The sequence below is a fragment of the Coloeus monedula genome (genome assembly GCF_965178545.1).
Source record: "Coloeus monedula genome assembly, chromosome: 18".
Taxonomy (NCBI): domain Eukaryota; kingdom Metazoa; phylum Chordata; class Aves; order Passeriformes; family Corvidae; genus Coloeus; species Coloeus monedula.
In genome coordinates this window covers 1,465,687-1,484,417 of record NC_138798.1, presented here as the reverse complement: position 1 = coordinate 1,484,417, position 18,731 = coordinate 1,465,687, and the positions used below count along the sequence as shown (strand labels likewise).

At 44.4% G+C, this 18,731-nt stretch overlaps 1 protein-coding gene across 2 annotated transcripts in view; it reads left to right on the top strand.

Moving 5' to 3' along the window:
* The window catches only part of TMEM132C (transmembrane protein 132C), a gene marked incomplete at both ends in the record, with an annotated part of 190,908 nt that overhangs the window by 150,917 nt on the left and 21,260 nt on the right, over positions 1-18,731 (top strand). For both annotated transcript variants that reach the window (XM_082293692.1, XM_082293693.1), the window contains one exon: positions 12,599-12,742. In XM_082293692.1, coding sequence (XP_082149818.1) covers positions 12,599-12,742 — 144 coding nt within the window. The remainder of the gene's footprint in view (positions 1-12,598; positions 12,743-18,731) is intronic.

Genomic DNA, 18,731 nt, shown 5'->3' with positions numbered 1-18,731 from the left:
GGTTTAAATAGGGCTCTGACATCCACAAACTTCAGCCAAGTGCTTGGCCAGGAACTGAGGAACTTTAGGAACTTCTAGGACATGTACACTGTCTATTAGAAGGAGAAAGCAGCTCATTAATAATCCATGGCATATTAATCTACACAAATAAAACAAGTTCACAACCTCCACAGCGGCCATAAAAATCATCCATGTATCATGCAGGACCCCACTTACTTAAAACAAGAAATTGTCCTTGGGACTTAATCCTTGCAGTCCATAAAGCATTTAAAATTACTTCACCTCGGTCACAGAGTTCAGACCACCCCTCAGTCCGAGCAGGACAGTGCCCTTTCCTTGGAACAGCCAGGCTGGGAAAGATTCCACCTTGAATCTCCAAACGGAGTCGTTTATTCACCGTCAGGGTGGTTTGCAGCACTGTACAAAACTTGGTCTCCGTGCACTGAAATCTGGGGGCTCCACCCAGGAGTGGGTTCTAGTAGGCACCAGATTTTCATTGACTGAAAAGAATTTTGAATTTGGTGATAAATAAAGGGAGTGAGGACAGAGCCCCTCTGCACTCGGGGAGATGAAGCACAGAAAGGCAGATTGGAAACTGAGCTGGCACAGGTTAATGTGGGAGAAGCAAGGAGAGGACCCAGGTGCCTACACGTAGGGTCTAACCCATGAAAGGTGTCAGAGCCTGAGCCATCTCTCCAGGACTGCCAGGGCTGACACAGGACCTCCAGGAGACCTGGAAGAGCATCTGGAGCCAGGGGTGGTGCCTGAGAGCACGGCATGGCTCTCTGTTCTTAGACACTTCAGTCTTCTCCCAGACTGCAAATTGAGGGTAGGATCTGCTGTGAAGCATGACCCCAAAACTACCTTGTTTTGTTTTTTCTTTTTTTGTCTCTGTGTGGATATTTTGAGTATACAGTTTAATCTCTCAGTGGAGGGTCACAGAAGAAGTGCTTGGGTCTGACTACAGGAAAGCACATTAGTGAGGACTCTTTGGGGTTTACTCCATAGTGCCTGGTGGGATGGACCTTGGCTTTACTGAAAACAGATGTTGAATTCAGTGGGGTCAGGTTTTGAAAAATTATGTTTGCAAAATATTTACAGTAAGAAAGATGTGGGATGGAAATGTGTCATAGATAAAATGAAAAGCCCTGCCTCTGTCTGCCTGTGATCAAGTCTGGCTTCTCTTCCTGCAGAATGCCTCCCAGTCTTGTTTCCATAAGAATTCCTCCCATCTCTACAGACACACAGCCTGTGGTCGTGTGTCCTGATGCTCTTCTGTGTGTTCAGTCTGCAGCTGCCTGTTGGTGACAGCCATTACAGCATTATTATTATTATTATTATTATTATTATTATTATAGCTATAAAGCCAACTGTAGAACAGGGCCACAGGTTTAACTGGAATGAACATGGGAAGAATTTCAAATTGCTGATGAAAACTGCCTTTTCACAACCAGCTGTATTCCCACAGTGGTCACAGGCTGGAGGCATCACCAGGGCTGGGCTGGCTCTGCCTGATGGGGGAGCAAACCCAGCTTCACCAGGGGGCTGGTCCCAAGTCACTTCCTCAGGTTCCTAAGGAAAGTAAATGACTGACAGATCTGGATAAAATGCCCTTAAATTGACAGATTTCATGTCTTTGTACAAGAAAACAGAACTGTAAGCCATGGAATTGTGTCATCAAGGAAATACTACACAGTTCCATCCATGGTTTAAGCACCCCTGGACTGGCCATCATCAAATCACGGGTGCCCATTGCCTTTCTCTCCCATCCAGGCTGCACCAATATTCCCATTCCCATCTGGGAGAACCTTAATGGGACTGTTCAGCAGTGCAGAAAACATGAGAGGTGCTCAGCACAGCCCAGGGCTCCCTCAGGCCATTATTCCTGAGATGTCTCAGCAAATGAAAAGCTGTTCTTGTGATGACAGAGGCTGTGATGTGCTGAGTTTCTGAGGCTGTTTTATTGGCCTCGCTTTTGGTATCCCTAACAAGTATTTATCTTTTCCTGGGAATGTTGGGAGTGGCTGCATTCACTCAGTTAATGCTCTTAATATGTTTCTCTCCACTCTTTATTTTCCAAGCACTCTTCTAAGGGTGCTTATTAGATAAGAAGTTATATGTATGACTACATATTGCAGATGCTCTCGTATGTCTACCAGAGATGAAACGTGTATAATTTATGCACTGCATAAATGCATAAAACCAGAAGTTTTCAGGAGAACTTAGGACAGTTTATTGCTTGTATTTATCACGTGTAAGTGTATTCATAAGCACCTGCCAGTGCACTCACATCCATAAGCAGCAGTGCTCTGAAGCAGCAGCAGCAGCAGTGGTTCTCAAGTGTGTTGGACTCAGAATAAGGGCTTTTAACCTGTCACTGCACAGATTTTCATCTGTTCTCATTTTCTATGCTAAAAGGAACCAGTTACGGTGCTGGAGTTGGAATATCTCAGGTAATCGCTCACATCTCAAGCCATAACTCCAACTTTTCCTCTCTAGAGAATGTGTTTCCTATGTAAGTGCTTTCATTTCTAAGTCAATTTAAGCGAAATACTGAAAGTAAGGAATGAAATGTCATGAAGAGGAGCAGGTAGTTTCATGTGTTACAAATCAGCATCTTTTAAAAAATCCAGGGTTTTTGTTTTGTTTTTGGGGTTTTTTTTATGTATAAGCTTGGAGAAATAAAATGTAGGCTTCTGCTTCTCATCTCCTCCAGTCACTTTTATGTCCTTATTCTGTATTTTAAGTGGTTATAGAAAGATGAAATGTGGGGTTCTGGTTCCCATCTCCTGCAGTTGTCCTTAAGATTTTTTCTAGGTTTTAATAGGTTCCAGAATTGTTTCCTTTGAAGTCATTTTCAGTTGCAGACTCTTCTTCCACACTGCAGGAAATACCATCTTTCTTTGCAAATGCAGATTGGCCACTGAATCCTGGCGTGGCTGTTCCAGTCAAGAGAAAGCAGAGACAGCTTTAGTGTCATATTTGGGGTTTTAGTGAGCTGTTCCTGATTGAATTTGGTGCCACAGCTCCTGAAAGGCAGAGAGGCCTCAGCCAGAGGCCCAGCACTGGTGAGACACACTACTCGTGAGAGACACTCACAAAGGACAAACTGCACTCATGTACAGCTTTAAAGATGCTGAAGGAAGATGCAATCAAACATGAAAACATTGATTTTATTCCATGTCCTTATTGATTCGCTTTTCCCATCACCTTCATGCAGGTTTTAAGATAAAACAGAGGTTTTATATATTTAAAAAAAAAAAAAAAATTAAAAGCCATAAGGGTTCAAATCAAGACCCACTTAGCTACAGTGCTGCTTGGAGGTCTGTACTTCATGAATAAAAGTAATCAATTTCTTCGTTTTGTTTTGGTATAACTTGGGGCTGTGTATTTCCCCAAATATATTTGGAAAATAAAATGGAAGGAAAGTGCTTTATTCAGCAAGAAAACCAAAACCAGTGTCAGATGGTGTGGGAATGATTTTTCTCATCCCTAGATCTGTTCAGAAAACCAGAAGAATCACTTACTCACCAAGATGTGCTAAGGATCAGTTGATCTGGTTGCTCTTTTTACCCCCTTTGGTGTAGAAAGTCTCAGCACAGTCTCTGCTCAGCACTGACAGCCAGCACATGGAGCCAGGATGGGGTTGCTTTTAGAGAAATAATAAATACACCTAGCATTAATATTCAGGCAGTGGAACATTCCTGGTGGAAATATTAATGCAAGTGCTTAGATCCTTATGTCACAAGGGAGAGGAAAGAAGATTTCCTGGTTAGTCTCAGTGCCTGTGGCAAACTCATACAGCTCCAAAATTAAGTTTTGAATTGCTTTTATGAACTGCATATGATAAAGTTAGTATAACAAATACTGTGAAGTAAATATTTACTTCTGAAACCAATTTGTTAAAAGAAATGGGAATTTGATTCTCAGTTGTTCAGAAGTGGAAGAAGTGACAGGAGCTTCAGAGGCGTCGTGGTTCTGCGGTTCTGCCTCTCTGGAGCTGCTGGATGTTAAGGGTTCTTCATTCCACTGGTTTCAAAGCTGAACGTGAAGAGAAGGGCTGGTTATCCCCCTCAGCAGAGAGCTGCCCTGTCTGCCAGTGTAAGTCTGTCCCATAAGCTCTGCAGAGGGGGCATTCAGCAGCCCTCAGCTTACAGCAGACTTTGTCACTGTCCCTTTTGGAATGTCCGCCCTGATCACAGCCCAGGGCGTGCCCATTGCTCGTTTCCCTGCTGGCCAGAACATCCCTTATGGCCTTTACAAATGGAAGCTCGTGCTGGTAAGATTTTACTTTTTTAATTGAAAATTGCTGAATTCCTGTTGTAATAATCTGGGTGGAGTCCAGAGCTCTGTGCCTGACCTTGGCTCGGTGTGGCCTTCGTGCCCGCACAGAGCTGAGCAATGCCAGCGTTTCACGTCGCTAACTGCAAACAGAACAAAGCAATTAGGTGTTCCAGTCTCCTCTTACTTTGGAAGGGATGCTCACTTTTGGCAGATGATAGAATTACATTTAGCAACACAGTCTGCCTCTGCTAAATCAAAGTAATCATTGGCGATGCTCCCTTTTGCACGTCTGAATGCTAACAGGATGGATTCACTGCAAGGAAAGTGGGGATTAGTCATCCAAGGATCCAAAGATATTTCTCTGCATCCCTGTCTGTTAATATATTCTACATCCCCCCTTTTCTGTCTGCAGAGTGTAATTTATCAGGACTCAAAAATTCCACTAGCAGGGTAGTTGAAAACTGTACAAGCAGGGAAGAAAATGGAACGGTTTGTTGCTAATGTAGGGGGCCAGTAATTAAGATTTATCTTAATATGGAGACTAAACAGAGACAAGATCATTGATTAAAAGGGCATTGCATTTTTGCAGAACACCGAGTTCCCATTTTGAAGAGACACTTAGATCTTCATCATAAATTACACTGTTCGCAAAAGCTACAGAGAAGATTGTGCTGGGCCCAGAAGATTCCCATCCCTGCTGTGCTTTCTCTCCTTCTGGCCCCAGGAAGCTGCCACTGTTTCCTGGCAGTGGTCCAGCCCCAGGAGGAGTTGGTGAGGGGCCCCAGCCCAGCCTGAGCTCTGATGGGCTGTAACTGTCAGAGCCACTTTTCTGGGAAGTGAGGAAGATGAGTCTGAATCCCTTTCCTGTGTCCCTGGCTCTACATTTCCTCCCTCCATCCTCTTGAAGACTCCTGGAGACCCACAGACATCATGTTGATCAGGGTCTTCAAACAGATGTCGTGCATGCCAGGGACAGAACAGTGCCAGCCTCCACCTTTGGGTCTTTCCACGGGAGATGTTTGGGCTGTGTTTGACTTGCGCGCTGTTTGTTCTTCAGGGCAGGTGCTGTCCTTAATTTCTGTGCCGTGTGTATTGTTGGCCATTTAACAAAAATTTAACAGAGGAGATACCTCACAGTGCTGTCGAATGGAATTAGCATCCAAAAGAAACTTTGAGTTCCTTTGTTCTCCTGTCCTCGTCAGAAGCAGACTGCAGAAATGGCAACTTTTACTCAGTAAGTCTGTTTCTTATGTAGATTTTGAATGGCCTAATTTTTCTCCACAGTTAATTTGTTCCTTAGATAACATTTTCCTTGGCAGCGTGGACCTCAGAGTCATGGAGTAGCCTGGATTCCATGTGGATCCATGTTTGGATGCTGAGGGGTGCTGTTAAGTGAGCAGGTTGTCCCCTGTTGGTTTCACTCCTGAATAGCATTACCCCGTTTCTTCTGCAGTTGATATCACTCATGAAGTAAAACCCTCATATTATAAAGTGATAAATGAAGCAGAGCAGGATTAAGATGTGATGGGCCGATAGTATTGGAGGCAAGTGAAAGAGCAGCCCAAAATCCAACCAACAAAATTTGCCCTTCCTCACTCCTGCCAGAGGGTGACTCTGCCTCGGGGGCTCCTCAATCATCCGAACTCCTTGGTCTGCAGGAACACTGCTGTTCTTCTGCAGGGTGTGCTGAGAATTTAAAAAGCAGAATGTCAGCTTCTTTCCCTTCTTGTACACACTGCCTGTGGATGTGGAGTGTCAGAGGACCCCGTTGGCAGAAAGCACAATGTATAATTTACTGTTAATCATAGGATTATGTGGATAAACAGAGTCTGCTGCCTAACAATGTTCTTTCATTAATCAGCTGTAATCTTAGCAGATTAATAACTTGAATCCACACCCGTTGTGTTCCCAGCCTCACAAATCAGCATCACAAGTGCCTGCAGTGCAGTGCAGCTCTGTGACTGCTCAGCCTGGGATGCTCTGGAGCTCGTGATGCACAGCTCCGCGCCCTCGCTGTGGTGTTTGCAGCTGGCATGTGCCGTTCACATCTCCCACATCTCCATCTTCTATTGCAAATCTGCTGCTGGGGGTGTCACTGTTCCTCAGGATGATGGGTTATCCCCAGCTGGAAGCACAGCCCAGCTCCTGGAGCTCTCCTGTGAGGGCTTTGTCTCCCCTGACTGCAGCCCTGTCAGCAGCCAGGACTTGCTGGGTCTGTCCTTGTTCTGTGAGACAAATGCTGGGTTGTTTTTCAGGCAGACAGTGCCCGACTGCCTCTTTCCCACATGCTCTTTCCCTCTCAAAACATAAATGGCATTTCTGTATCACTTCTTCAGGTCTGTGCCACAGGTTTGCCACTGGTGAGGTGGCGTGGTTGTGTGAGGGACAAATCTGAATGCTGAGCTGTGATTACCATCATTCTGGGAGACTCCACTCACTGAATTTTCAGCCTGCAAACAGGACCATTCTCATGACCTCAGGCTCCCATGGATTTCTCTTGATAACACCATCTAATCGGATTTAGAGTTTAATTAAACAGCTGTCACTTTGCTTCCTCATTCTGCCACAATTTAATGTTGAATTAGTCCCTACATTAGTCATGGCTGAATGCTTGCCTTCTTACAGTTGAGAGGTTGGATGAACATAAGGTTTGCTCTTCAGCTAAATCCAGGCAACTGAGGCTCGTATTCTGTATTCCTGCTCTTTGTGCAGAGCTCCTGCTGCCAGCAGTGCAAGTTCCCTGGCTGAAAAGGGATGGAATAAAGTGTGAGATTGCTGCAGAGTCAGCCGTGGGGTTACCTAACTCTGAATGACCAAATGTGAGCACAGCCTGCTCAGCTCTGCCTGGAGCACATTTGCTTTAGGGGTATCATTTTCCCTTTCTAAGAAAGAACTGATTTTTCTGAAAACCAGTCCTGCAGAGTTTGCTCTGAAGCAGCCCAGTGAGGGCAGCTGTGGAAGGAAATGTTGAGGCCAATACTGCTGCTCGTGGAGTTTATCCAAATGAGCCCTGACACAGGCAAGAGCTGAGTACCAATGGAGGTTTATGGTGCTCTGGGCTGTAACAGCAGCTCCAAGGAGGAAAGCTTGGAGAGCTCCTCGAGGGTGGTGGTTCTGCATCAAATTCTGTCAGTAAAGTTTAAAGTAATTTCTAACACACAAAATTCAATTATTTGCTTTCTAATATCTCCTTTGATACCTCCTTGAGCCTAACCACTAGAGTTTGCCTCTAATCATTATAAGAAAAATTGTTCTTTAATTATGCTATTTGTTAATTAAATATGTTTAAATAGTACTTATTTCCTTCATGTGTTGCATTCATTGAAGGGATGCCCTGGTAACAGGAAAGAGCCATCCTGACTGAGAGTTTGTAGATGTTCTTCAGACAAGAAAGCCAACTCTGCCTCTGCAATATCAGACTCAGATGTTGTTGGGATTTGGGCATTGTGCTGCCAAGACAGTCTCCCTTGTTTCCATGAGGATTATCTCTGTGGCTCTCCATTTCCATTTTGGAGGTGCCAATCCTGGCTTTTTCAGAGTTTGCAATTCACTCACAGAAACTTCTTTCTGACCTGGATATTGATGCTTACTTAGAGTTCATCTTCTTTCTGTTTTTTCAATTTACTTTGCTCATTTTTGAATTTCTTGGGGAACAAGTCCAAACACTGCCATCAGATGCTTTCAGGGGTTTTCGTCACACAAAATAAATTTGATTTTAAAACTTTAGTTGCTGCCTGCACAGAAAGTAGATTAGTTCTTGGGGGATTTTAAAAATTAAAGAATGTGGAAATGGCCAAGACGTTGTGATTTTTGAAAAGTGCCTTCATTTTAAATGAGTTCTTAGTCTCTCTGAAAGTTTCTTAGTTATCTTGTTTGTGTACTCCCAAATTAGCCTGCAATCAGGGCACTATATTGCATTTAAAAATGGGACACAGAAACCACCACCTCTGCTGGCTGTTGTATTTGCTGTGCTGCTGGAGAACAGTTGTTCTCCTGATGCTGCTTGGCATATCCTTGAAGGTGGGATTGACTATCAGTGGATAGTCAGGGGTGTGCAGGAGGTGGGAAAACACAGGGAAACAAATTTGGGTGCTGAGCCAGAGCCCTGTGTCTGTGGCTGACGTTCAGGGTGCTCACAGACAGACAGACAGACACAGGGAGTCTATCTGAGCTCCTTTTATTTTTAGCTGTTTCAGTTCAGCTCTTGGGGAGTCTTGGGCCATGGATGCTCTCGTGTGCTGTTCAGAGTTTTCTGTCAGTTGGTGTGTGGTGCAGACAGTGAGCAATTCTCCCTGAACTGCCTTTGGCTTTATTGCAGCAATAAAGAGGGAGCACAGAGGAGGCAGCAGTTGTGCCATGAGGCTGTTCCATATACAGGGATACAGGATACACGTTGTTCTATTTTAGTTCTAAACAAAAAAGACAATAAAATCAAGGCTTTGTTCCTTGGGTTTTATTTCTGGTTTGTTTTAACTATCACAGGGCACTTAGAGCCTGAGGGAGGGAAGTGGCAGAGCTGAAAATTGCTTTTAGTATAGTGTGTAATATATTAATTGCTCCTACATCAGTATTTCCTAATCTGTGTAATACCTGTGAGTTATGGCTGCTTTCAGTGGAGGTGAAGGCAAAAGGTTTCCATCTCTGCTCGGAGCTGGAGTTGGGTGGGTACCAATCCCTTCCCAGTGCTGAGGATCTCTAATGCTGTAATGGTACCACCTGTGAAGCCATGAGATAATACTGACAATATCTTCCATCTCCTTTGTGCTCATCATGAATTTGAAATTCCTGGTGTTCGTATTGGGCTACAGAGAAGGGATTTCAGTAGCCCTTTGTCCTGACAAACAACACCTTTTGCAGTTCGTGGGGCAGATGCATCTCTGAGGTAATTAATCAAAATAAATTCATTCACATGCACTCTCCTTCCTGTAATGAAGCCGTTAGCAAAGGGCAGGAGATTGGGGTTCGTAATTGCTCATCATGTCCCAGTAGCCAAATTTTCTTTCTTCCCTCCAGAAAGGTCTTGGGAAATTTGAAAGGGTTTTGGACCTTTGTAATAATGTCTTTGTATCACAGCCACTTAGGATTCAGATACACCAGCAGTGACCTACTGGAAAGGGAGAAACAGATTATTCCTGAGCAGTTGGTGGAGCAGCTCTGCTCTCTGTAGTGCAGAAAGCAGGAATATCAGGGATGTTGCCTGTCAGGAGCCTCCATTATAGAAGCAGAGATCATTTTCTTTGTCCAGTGGAGAAGGATCATGTTATTTGTGGTGGGGGAAGCAGGCCAGGGTTGTTTGGAACACAGGATGTGTGGGTTAGTGTGGGGTCATTCAGTTTGGAAGAAATTTAAGATAAAGGCTACTAAAAAGCAAGTGGTGGAGGGAAGCACAGGAGGTCATCTGTGCCCTCTCCTCTTCTACCTAGCTCCAAGAACCTCTGTTATTTCTGAATGATGTATAACCTGTTCTGCAAAGATCTCTTGGGCTGGACTGTCCATTTTCTTCAGTGCATTGATGAGCCTGTTCCATCAGCTGTCTCTCATTATTTTTATGATAAGGATTACCTTAATGTCACACGAATCTGCCTTGTGGCAGTTTAAGCCCATCACTTCAGGCCTTGTCCCTGAACATGGAAAACATTATATTCTTCATCATTTTTAAAGACTTTTATGCATATGGAGACAGTAAACACCTTTCCCCATAATCTTCTCTAGTCTAAACAATCCCATTTTTTTCAGTAATTCCTGATTGATCTTAGTTTCTAGCTGTTGATTTATCCTCCTTTTCCTGTTTTATTTCTTTCTGTTTGAGGAGGTTTTCCTTGGCAGTATAATTCCCAGAAGCAGAGCCCTTTATTCGAGGCCATGCTAGTGCTGGGGAGGAGCCCCTCACCTTTGCAGGTGAAACTCCTCTTTGTGCAGTTCACAAGGTTCTTTGGCTTTCTAGGTTTGGCTTTCAACCACAGCAGCGTGCAAATGCTGGCTTACATTCAGTTTGTGGTGTGCTGCAGTCCCCAAATGCTTTTCTGAGAGCAGCTTTTCCTGTTGAATCTTGTCTGTCCATTATTTATCAGTCGTTGTTCCTGCAGAAAAAAACACCTTGCATTGAATTGAATCCTTCCCCTTTTCTTACACCCAAATCAGTTCTGAATTTCAGTCCTGTCCTCTGGTGCTCAGGTGGGGCTGAGAGCTTTGCTGCAGCCACAGGGCTGAGGGTGCCCCTGCTCCAGCCTGGGCATCTCCCAGGGCAGGAGAAGCTTTGGCACCTTGTCCTGGTTCCCCTCAGGGCTGGGGCATCAGGAGCACGGGCTGCTCCTGCTGCCCAGAGCCTCCTGCTCCTGTCTGCTGGGCTTCCCACTTCCATCCTGCCTTTTCTTCATCTCTAGCTTCACGTGGAGGCACTGATTGCTCAGCACTGCACGGGCAAAGCTGAGCCCAGGGCAGCTGCAGGGACTCCCAGGCTGCTCACTGTGAGTTAAACCTGGATGATGGATTTACTCTGCTGCTCGTGGCACCAAAGTTTCACCTCACTGCACAAGCAGGTCTTTGTGTTCATCTTCTTGGCAGTGGTGCAAGGCTTGTTTCTTCTTTGTTTTATGTGCATATGACTTTCTGATTTCTCATGAACTTCATAAATTAACATTAAGTGCAAACATGGATAAATCCCCAGGCCACAGAGTGTATTTTATATCTGAAACTCCTTTATCTTTATGGTATTTCTCTTCCTCTGAACCTGTCCCTTTAAGTCACATTTCTGTATCAGTAATGCATATCCATTACTAAAGAAAAGATGGATCTGAGTAAAACAATTTCAAAGCACAGCTGAGATGGCCTGAAAAGATTCCCTGGCATTTCCACAAACTCCCTTGCTGCTCCTTTGCCCTGGAGTCCTTAGTTCTCAGTGTCTAATTCAGAGGCACAAAAATAAGGAATTGAGGCAAAGATAATTTTAAAGGACATGCAACACTTGCAGTAGCCAAATGCACTCTGGCAAATGTGTTTAGCTTGGGTTTGGTGAACCCTTGTGCGTTATTCAGGTGCTTTAGTTTGCAGACAGGAGAGCAGTGGGGTTTGGTACTGAGGGTTTTTCCACACATCTGAGATCTGCTCTTTTGCATCCGCTTCTGGACTTACCAAAATGCCAGTACATGGGAATAAATACTTTTGCAATGAAATGGTCAAGTTTGGATGACAGAAGTGAACTTGTAAAGCCATTCACTGCAGCACTTCACTGAATGCTGGTACCCAGCAGAATGTGTATAGAGGTGGCTGGGGGTGGCCTCTGACTTCAAAAGTCAGGAGTTCCTGAGGCCTTGCATTTTCCAATTTAAAATGCTCTGATTTAATGTGTTGGGTTTATTCTCCTATATGCAATAGGAATGATTTAGGGTTCTTACTTTTCTAGAACAGTCAACATTCCTTTTTAGCGTTTCCTTTCAAGTTTGATGGGATTTCTTAAGAGAGCTGCAGGAGAACCTGAGAAATAACAAGTTGCCAGATGAAAAGAAAATCTGACCTAAATTTCAGACTCACTAAACTTGAATTGAAAACAGTATCAACAGTATCAGTGCTCCATTTTGCTGCTGTTGACATCAGTGGCTGCAGTCCTCATGACTTCAGTGCTGAGGAATTTGCTGAATATTTTATTCACTTTATATTGAAAGCTGAAAAGTTGGAGAAAACTTTGAAGTCCCTCCTACATGGGAATCTTGGGAATACAGTGATGCTGAAATAGTTCAGGAGTTCCAAGTGTTAGCCTGGTCCATGGTGCATTGAAAGGCTTTTATATGCCACAACCTCAGTTCAGACTTCAAATTTCCTTGTTATTTTCCCTGCAGTTAATAACATCACTGACTCCTTCTGGATTCCTTACATTGCTTCACTGGCCATATCAGAGGAAATGAAATAACCTTGAAACAGTTCCAGACACAAAGTTCACGGAGAGGCCCCATCTTTGCAGTCGGCTTAGACTCAGAGAGCAGCATTTTTACTTTGGAGGCCCTTTTATCCTTGTCTGAACATTGCCAGTCAAGTCTACGTTAGTAAAAACTCTGAAGTCACATTTTGGAAGGTGAATATTGGGAATAACCCCACCTATCTCGAAAGCAGAAGATACCTGTGGTGTGTGCCTGACCTGAACTGAGCTGCACTCATGGTGCTGGTTACCAGCATTCAGTACTGACTGTGTTTATTTAGCAGAGGAAATCCACCTGGGGCTTCACTACCTTGTACCAGGTTGCACCTAGTTGAAGATGAACTGAGATCTTTGGCTGCTGAGAACTCACCTGAACATTGCTGTGCTTTGTTTTGGGTCCAGGACACGGAGATCCTGAACACGGCCATCCTGACGGGGAGGACAGTGGCAGTGCCCATCAAGGTGGTGTCCATCGAGGAGAACAGTGCTGTGACAGACATCTCCGAGGCCGTGGAGTGCAAATCCTCCGGGGAAGACGTCATTAAAGTAAGTTCATGCCACGGAGTGGCTTCTGAATTTTCATGTTTTATTTTCAAAAGGAAAATAGCCTGGGAATAAAGACTAAATCAGCTCCTGAAAATTAATCATGCTTCTGTTGCAAAAGCATGAGGAGAGGGATTTTTAGGAAGAGTGAGGTGCAACTGTTCAGCCACCACACCGAGTTTAATTTCTATCCTTGTCCTAATTTTAAAGTGCCTTGGTAATTTCCCCTCGAGTCCTCTGTGCACAGATTCCATTCACTGTGAGAGCAGCTCTGCTGTTAGCACTGCTCCTCCAGCTGCTCCCCATCACCTTTCCAGCTGTGCCTCTCACCTCCACAGCTGCCTCAGCAGAGTGGGCTGGGTGAGCATCCCCCAGCAAGTGCAGGGCAAAGTCACCCTGCTCGAGCTGCCAGTCCTCTGAGAGCTGTTCTGAGTGGCACTGGCTGAGGGCAGCACAGCTCTTCCTGCTGCAGTCACAGGCCCGAAGGGAATTCCCAGCTGTGCAGGGAATCAGTGCTCTGTGTGAATCCCAGGGCACTTCCCATGCAGGACTTTCACGGGGCATGGGTTTGGAGCAGGGGGGATTTTAGCCTGTAGGTTCTTCTGAGCAGGGGTTTCATTCCACAATGAGATTTTACAGCATGTGACACAGTGGGCTTTGTGATGCCCATAGGGGTCCTCAGTGTGCTCTCCTCTCTCAGGGATGTGTAGTGTAGAAGTAGTGATGCCACAGCATCATCTGTCATGGTCAGCTCCGTTTGTGGGGTCATGGAAAGCAATAAACTCCTGGGAACTTGCAGGAGGCAACAGCTGGCCATGTAGGTGGGAAAAGTAGTCATATTTTGGGCTAAGGAAGCCATTGTAGAAGACTTTTACAGAAAACTTTCTGTTTTCAGAGGATCCCCCAAAGCCAACCCAAGTATCTCAGCTTTGGTGCAGCTTGATGCTTTACAGAGATTTTAATCTCTTAAGAATTCCTGTTAATGTTTTTCCTAAGGCAGTCACGTAACTACAAATAGAAGTAAAAACTGAAATTTAGTTTAGGATCATCCTGATTGTAACTTTATTGGACACCACTTCCCTGAGTAAGAAAAAATACAAGACAGCATTCACAAATAACAATTTAAAAAACCAGAAAGGGACTACTGCGATTCCATCTTGCTTTAACAGCTTACAGAATTTCATGAAATAATTCCATCCCCATAGGGATTTCTTCTTTCCAACAGTGAAAATTACCAAAATTAAGTTCCTCCACTCAGAGAAAGACTCAGGGAAAAAACATGTGATATGTGATGCATCACCAGATGATGCATAGAAAATGACAGCACAATTATTTCTCAGATAAAAATCCTTCTGGAAAAATGGCTTCTAGGTTTTCTGGCTTTGGAGCATATCGATCAAGAAGCAATGAAGTCCCCAAGCCTTACAAAAAGGAGCGTGTTCTTGCAGTAGTTGCAGCACAGCCTGGACTGTTGCAGTTCTCCAGCAATCTGTTTGGAAGGAATGTTTTCCTGAAGCGCTGTGTCCTTTGATTAGCACTTGGGGCCCTGCTGTGCCCTGCTCTTGCTTTTTCCAGTGATAATTTATCTGCACCAGAAGGGTTCCTTAGAAGGGCATTTGCACCGTCGGAGCGTCCGGGAGGGGCTTCCAGGAGCCTCCTTGCCTGGGACACTACGGAGTGGAACAAGCACGGGAGGTTAACACACAGCTCAGGAAGTTAACACACAGCTCGGGAAGTTAACACACAGCTCGGGAAGTTAACACACAGCTCGGGAAGTTAACACAGAGCTCAGGAAGTTAACACAGAGCTCGGGAAGTTAACACACAGCTCGGGAAGTTAACACACAGCACAGGAAGTTAACACACAGCTCGGGAAGTTAACACACAGCACAGGAAGTTAACACAGAGCTCGGGAAGTTAACACACAGCTCGGGAAGTTAACACACAGCACAGGAAGTTAACACACAGCACAGGAAGTTAACACACAGCACAGGAAGTTAACACACAGCTCGGGAAGTTAACACACAGCTCGGGAAGTTAACACACAGCTCGGGAAGTTAACACACAGCTCGGGAAGTTAACACAGAGCTCAGGAAGTTAACACACAGCACGGGAAGTTAACACACAGCTCGGGAAGTTAACACACAGCACAGGAAGTTAACACAGAGCTCAGGAAGTTAACACAGAGCTCAGGAAGTTAACACACAGCTCGGGAAGTTAACACACAGCTCAGGAAGTTAACACACAGCACAGGAAGTTAACACACAGCACAGGAAGTTAACACACAGCTCGGGAAGTTAACACACAGCACAGGAAGTTAACACAGAGCTCAGGAAGTTAACACACAGCTCGGGAAGTTAACACACAGCTCAGGAAGTTAACACACAGCTCGCGAATTTAACACACAGCACGGGAAGTTAACACACAGCACGGGAAGTTAACACACAGCACAGGAAGTTAACACAGAGCTCAGGAAGTTAACACACAGCACAGGAAGTTAACACACAGCACAGGAAGTTAACACACAGCTCGGGAAGTTAACACACAGCACAGGAAGTTAACACACAGCACAGGAAGTTAACACACAGCTCGGGAAGTTAACACACAGCTCGGGAAGTTAACACAGAGCTCAGGAAGTTAACACACAGCTCAGGAAGTTAACACACAGCACAGGAAGTTAACACACAGCACAGGAAGTTAACACACAGCTCAGGAAGTTAACACACAGCTCGGGAGGTTAACACACAGCACTTGTTGGAGTCTGCTAGGGACGTTCCTGAGGTGCAATTTCTTTCTCCTCAGAACTGGTTTGGAGTTGCTCAGATGGCGAGGGGAGCTGTCTCCTGTGCATTTGGAAATACATGCAGGGCCTCTGGAGGGATGTGGCTGTGACATGAGTGCTAACTGCTGTAAAACATGCAGCTGGCTGAAAAACACAGCTCAATTAAATGCTTGGAACAAAAAGGTTTTCTCATCTCATCATAAAGGAAAAAAAGGCTTTTTAAGGTTTCTTTTTTCCATCCAGAATGTTCTTGTTTCCAGGAAATTTCTTTCTTTACATGGGGAAGTGGTTTGGGGTTCAAGGCAAGTTGACATCTTCAATTGGTTCAGATGTTAAAAAGCACTCAGAAAGCTTCAAATGAGCACAGTGGCCTTTCATCCTTAATTCATTTTGAAATTCCCCATCAAGCTTTTATGTTCAGTTCTTTAGAAATCGCATCTTCCTCTGTGAAATCCTGGTGTAGAGACCTTGGTGGGAGTAACCTTTCTGCTTAAAATTAAAATCCCATCATCATAAATTATGTCTTTTGGGCAAAGCCCATGGTACGAGGGCTGTGTGCATGAGTTTATAGTTCTTTTAAAGCCATGTAGATTACTTTAAACCACAAATTTAGGAGCAAAAAAGGAGTTATTGATGAGAGCTGTTGAGAGCTATTTAATACTTATTTGTATTGTTATCTAGAGGTTCAGGCAGATACTTTTGTTTGCTTTTAATTGTGTGGAATTTCTGGTAACTTTGGATTCAGGCAAACCTGACAGAGTGAGGCCAGAGGCTGAAGGTGCTCAGTGCCTGTCAGCACTTGGCCTGTCATATTTAGTTACTGAATGAACGTCCCTTTGTACGGTTCATGTAAAGAGCTTAGAGGTGATGCTTCTGCCCAGCAATTGGCCATCAGCTCAAAGCTTATTTGTGTTCATTTTTACTTCAGTTGGGCTGCAGTTACACTGCTCTCAGTAACAGAACCCCGTGGAAATCTGAAATAAGGATCTGTCTGGATCTGTCAAATAGCAGGTAACAGTTTCCCAGTGATAATCATGGTCCCAAGGCAGCTCAGTGCACAGTTTGTGTCCTGTCTGAATGTGCTGACTGCCACTTTTTTTACTGTCTCATAGTTCCCAGTCTTTACTTCCAAATTTACAGCTGATTTCATGAACTTTAAATGCCTTTGAGTGCTCCAGACCTTCACACAGTGGTCCAACCTTTTAAAAGTGGACACAAAATTTATTACGGCACTAAAAAGGAAGCAAAAGCCAAATTTTATTTCGCTAAGCTGGAATTTACCAATAGAATCCATATATCTGGATCCATTAATGGTAATTGCAGTTGCATGCATAGGCTCCTTTCCATCTGCTGGGAATTCAAGTGGAAATTCAGTGGGTTCAGGAGCCTTGCAGTGCCTTGCAGTGACATTTCCAGTCTGAGCACTTTCAATAGTGTTTATGAACTTAAGTTTGGGGTTTTCCATGAAAACAACCTGGACTGAAGCATTTTCAGTGCTCTGTGTATTTCAGCAGCTGCTGTAAACATTTCAGATTTGTATTTCATCATTCCTGAACCAGCTTTTACCCTGATGCTATATGAGGGGATGTTGTACACCTTACTGTGTTCTTATTGTAGTGCTGGTGTTTATAGTTGGTAAATTAAAAGTTAGAGGCTAATCTCAGTGTGGTAGCCTTGAACTGTACTCTGCAGACCTCCTTTATTGGTTCTGCTCATTTTTAGGGGCATTAATAGCTTTGAGGTGTATTCAGATCACAGCATGGGTTCAGATTACACTGGGCCACCCGTGCAGCTGCTGGGGGTGTCAGTGGGAGCAGAAACACAGATCTGGCCTTCAGGATGTCCCTCAGTGGCTGCTGGTGAGCACTGGGCTCTGCTGCCCTTGGGAATCAGGACTAGAGGATGACATTAACAGCAGGTAAGGCCACTGCAGGAGTGTCAGGAATTTCTGCTGGGAGCTGAAATCCAGGACAGTGTCACAGCTGTCCCTGTCTTGGTGCAGCAGCTTCAAACAAAATCCCAAATCAAAGCAACAGAGGAGTTGGGGGCTGAAAATCTGGCTAGAGGGTTTCATGGTTGGGCTCTGCCTTAATAGCTGGAAAAGTCTGGAACTGCTGCTGGTATCAACACTCTGAGAGAGCAATAGTGGGGGCAGTCACAGACACCTGCCAAGATTGCTGATCTTGTTTAGAGCCCCAATCTGGCCATAATTTACACACAAGAATAACTTTACTGTGGGTACTGCTGCCATCAGGGGACAGGCTGGTACGAAACAGTCATGGAGGATTCATAAATACTTCGGATATTTTGGCGTTTGTAGTGGAAGCAGTTTATGAAATGCAGTTAATGATCACTGAGGAGACTCGAGCTCCTGTTGAGGTGTCTGCTGTCCATTTGTGTGTCTGCTCAGATTAAAGGTCAGCCTGGATGCTGGGTAAGGCACGATGCAGGAGCACCTCAGTTTGCCAAGGAGGTAGCTGGCAGATGGACGTCTTTGCAAGAGATAAATAAATAGTTGTGTACTAATTGTAGTCATTTATTTTCTAAGTTTTCTATCTGGAACCATATCACAATACCTGATCTGCTGAGGAGAAGTTGTCAGCACTTCGTTATTTGGATGATGCTTTGCTATTGTCTTAATATACCCAGTCTTACACAAACAACTATGCTTGAACCTCTTCAGCTGTTTATTTTGCTACAAACAAATTTCACTGCTCTTCCTTGCTTTCCAGTATTTGCAAAACTTGCAGTGTGTTTTACAGCTAAAAACAGAAGAACTGTTTGCACTCTGATAGGCAAAGGAACCACTAGGCAGTGGCATCCATGGGTATTTTTATTAAAAGATGAGTTCTGCATTTTTCTGCCAGTGGATTGAGTTGCTGAGCTATAGGCAGCATTTAAAGAATCAAACTCTTGAGCCTCAATCCTGCACTCATTATAGCTGACTGTAGCGGGTTGAGTTCGAAACCGGGCAGAAACACCAATTAAATGTAGTGGTTTTGGTTCAAAATATTCATTACTTACTTATTTTTCTTCTGTGAGATAAGAGTTAGGAGAAACGCAAAGCAGGCACAAACCTTAAACAGTTGCCGTACAATGAAAGAGTTTTATTACTAATAGAATTAAAAGTAAAGAGACAATAACAAAACGAAAACAAATCCCCCCCCCCCCCTCCAGCCAGCACTTCTCTCCTTTTACCTAGCTCACACAA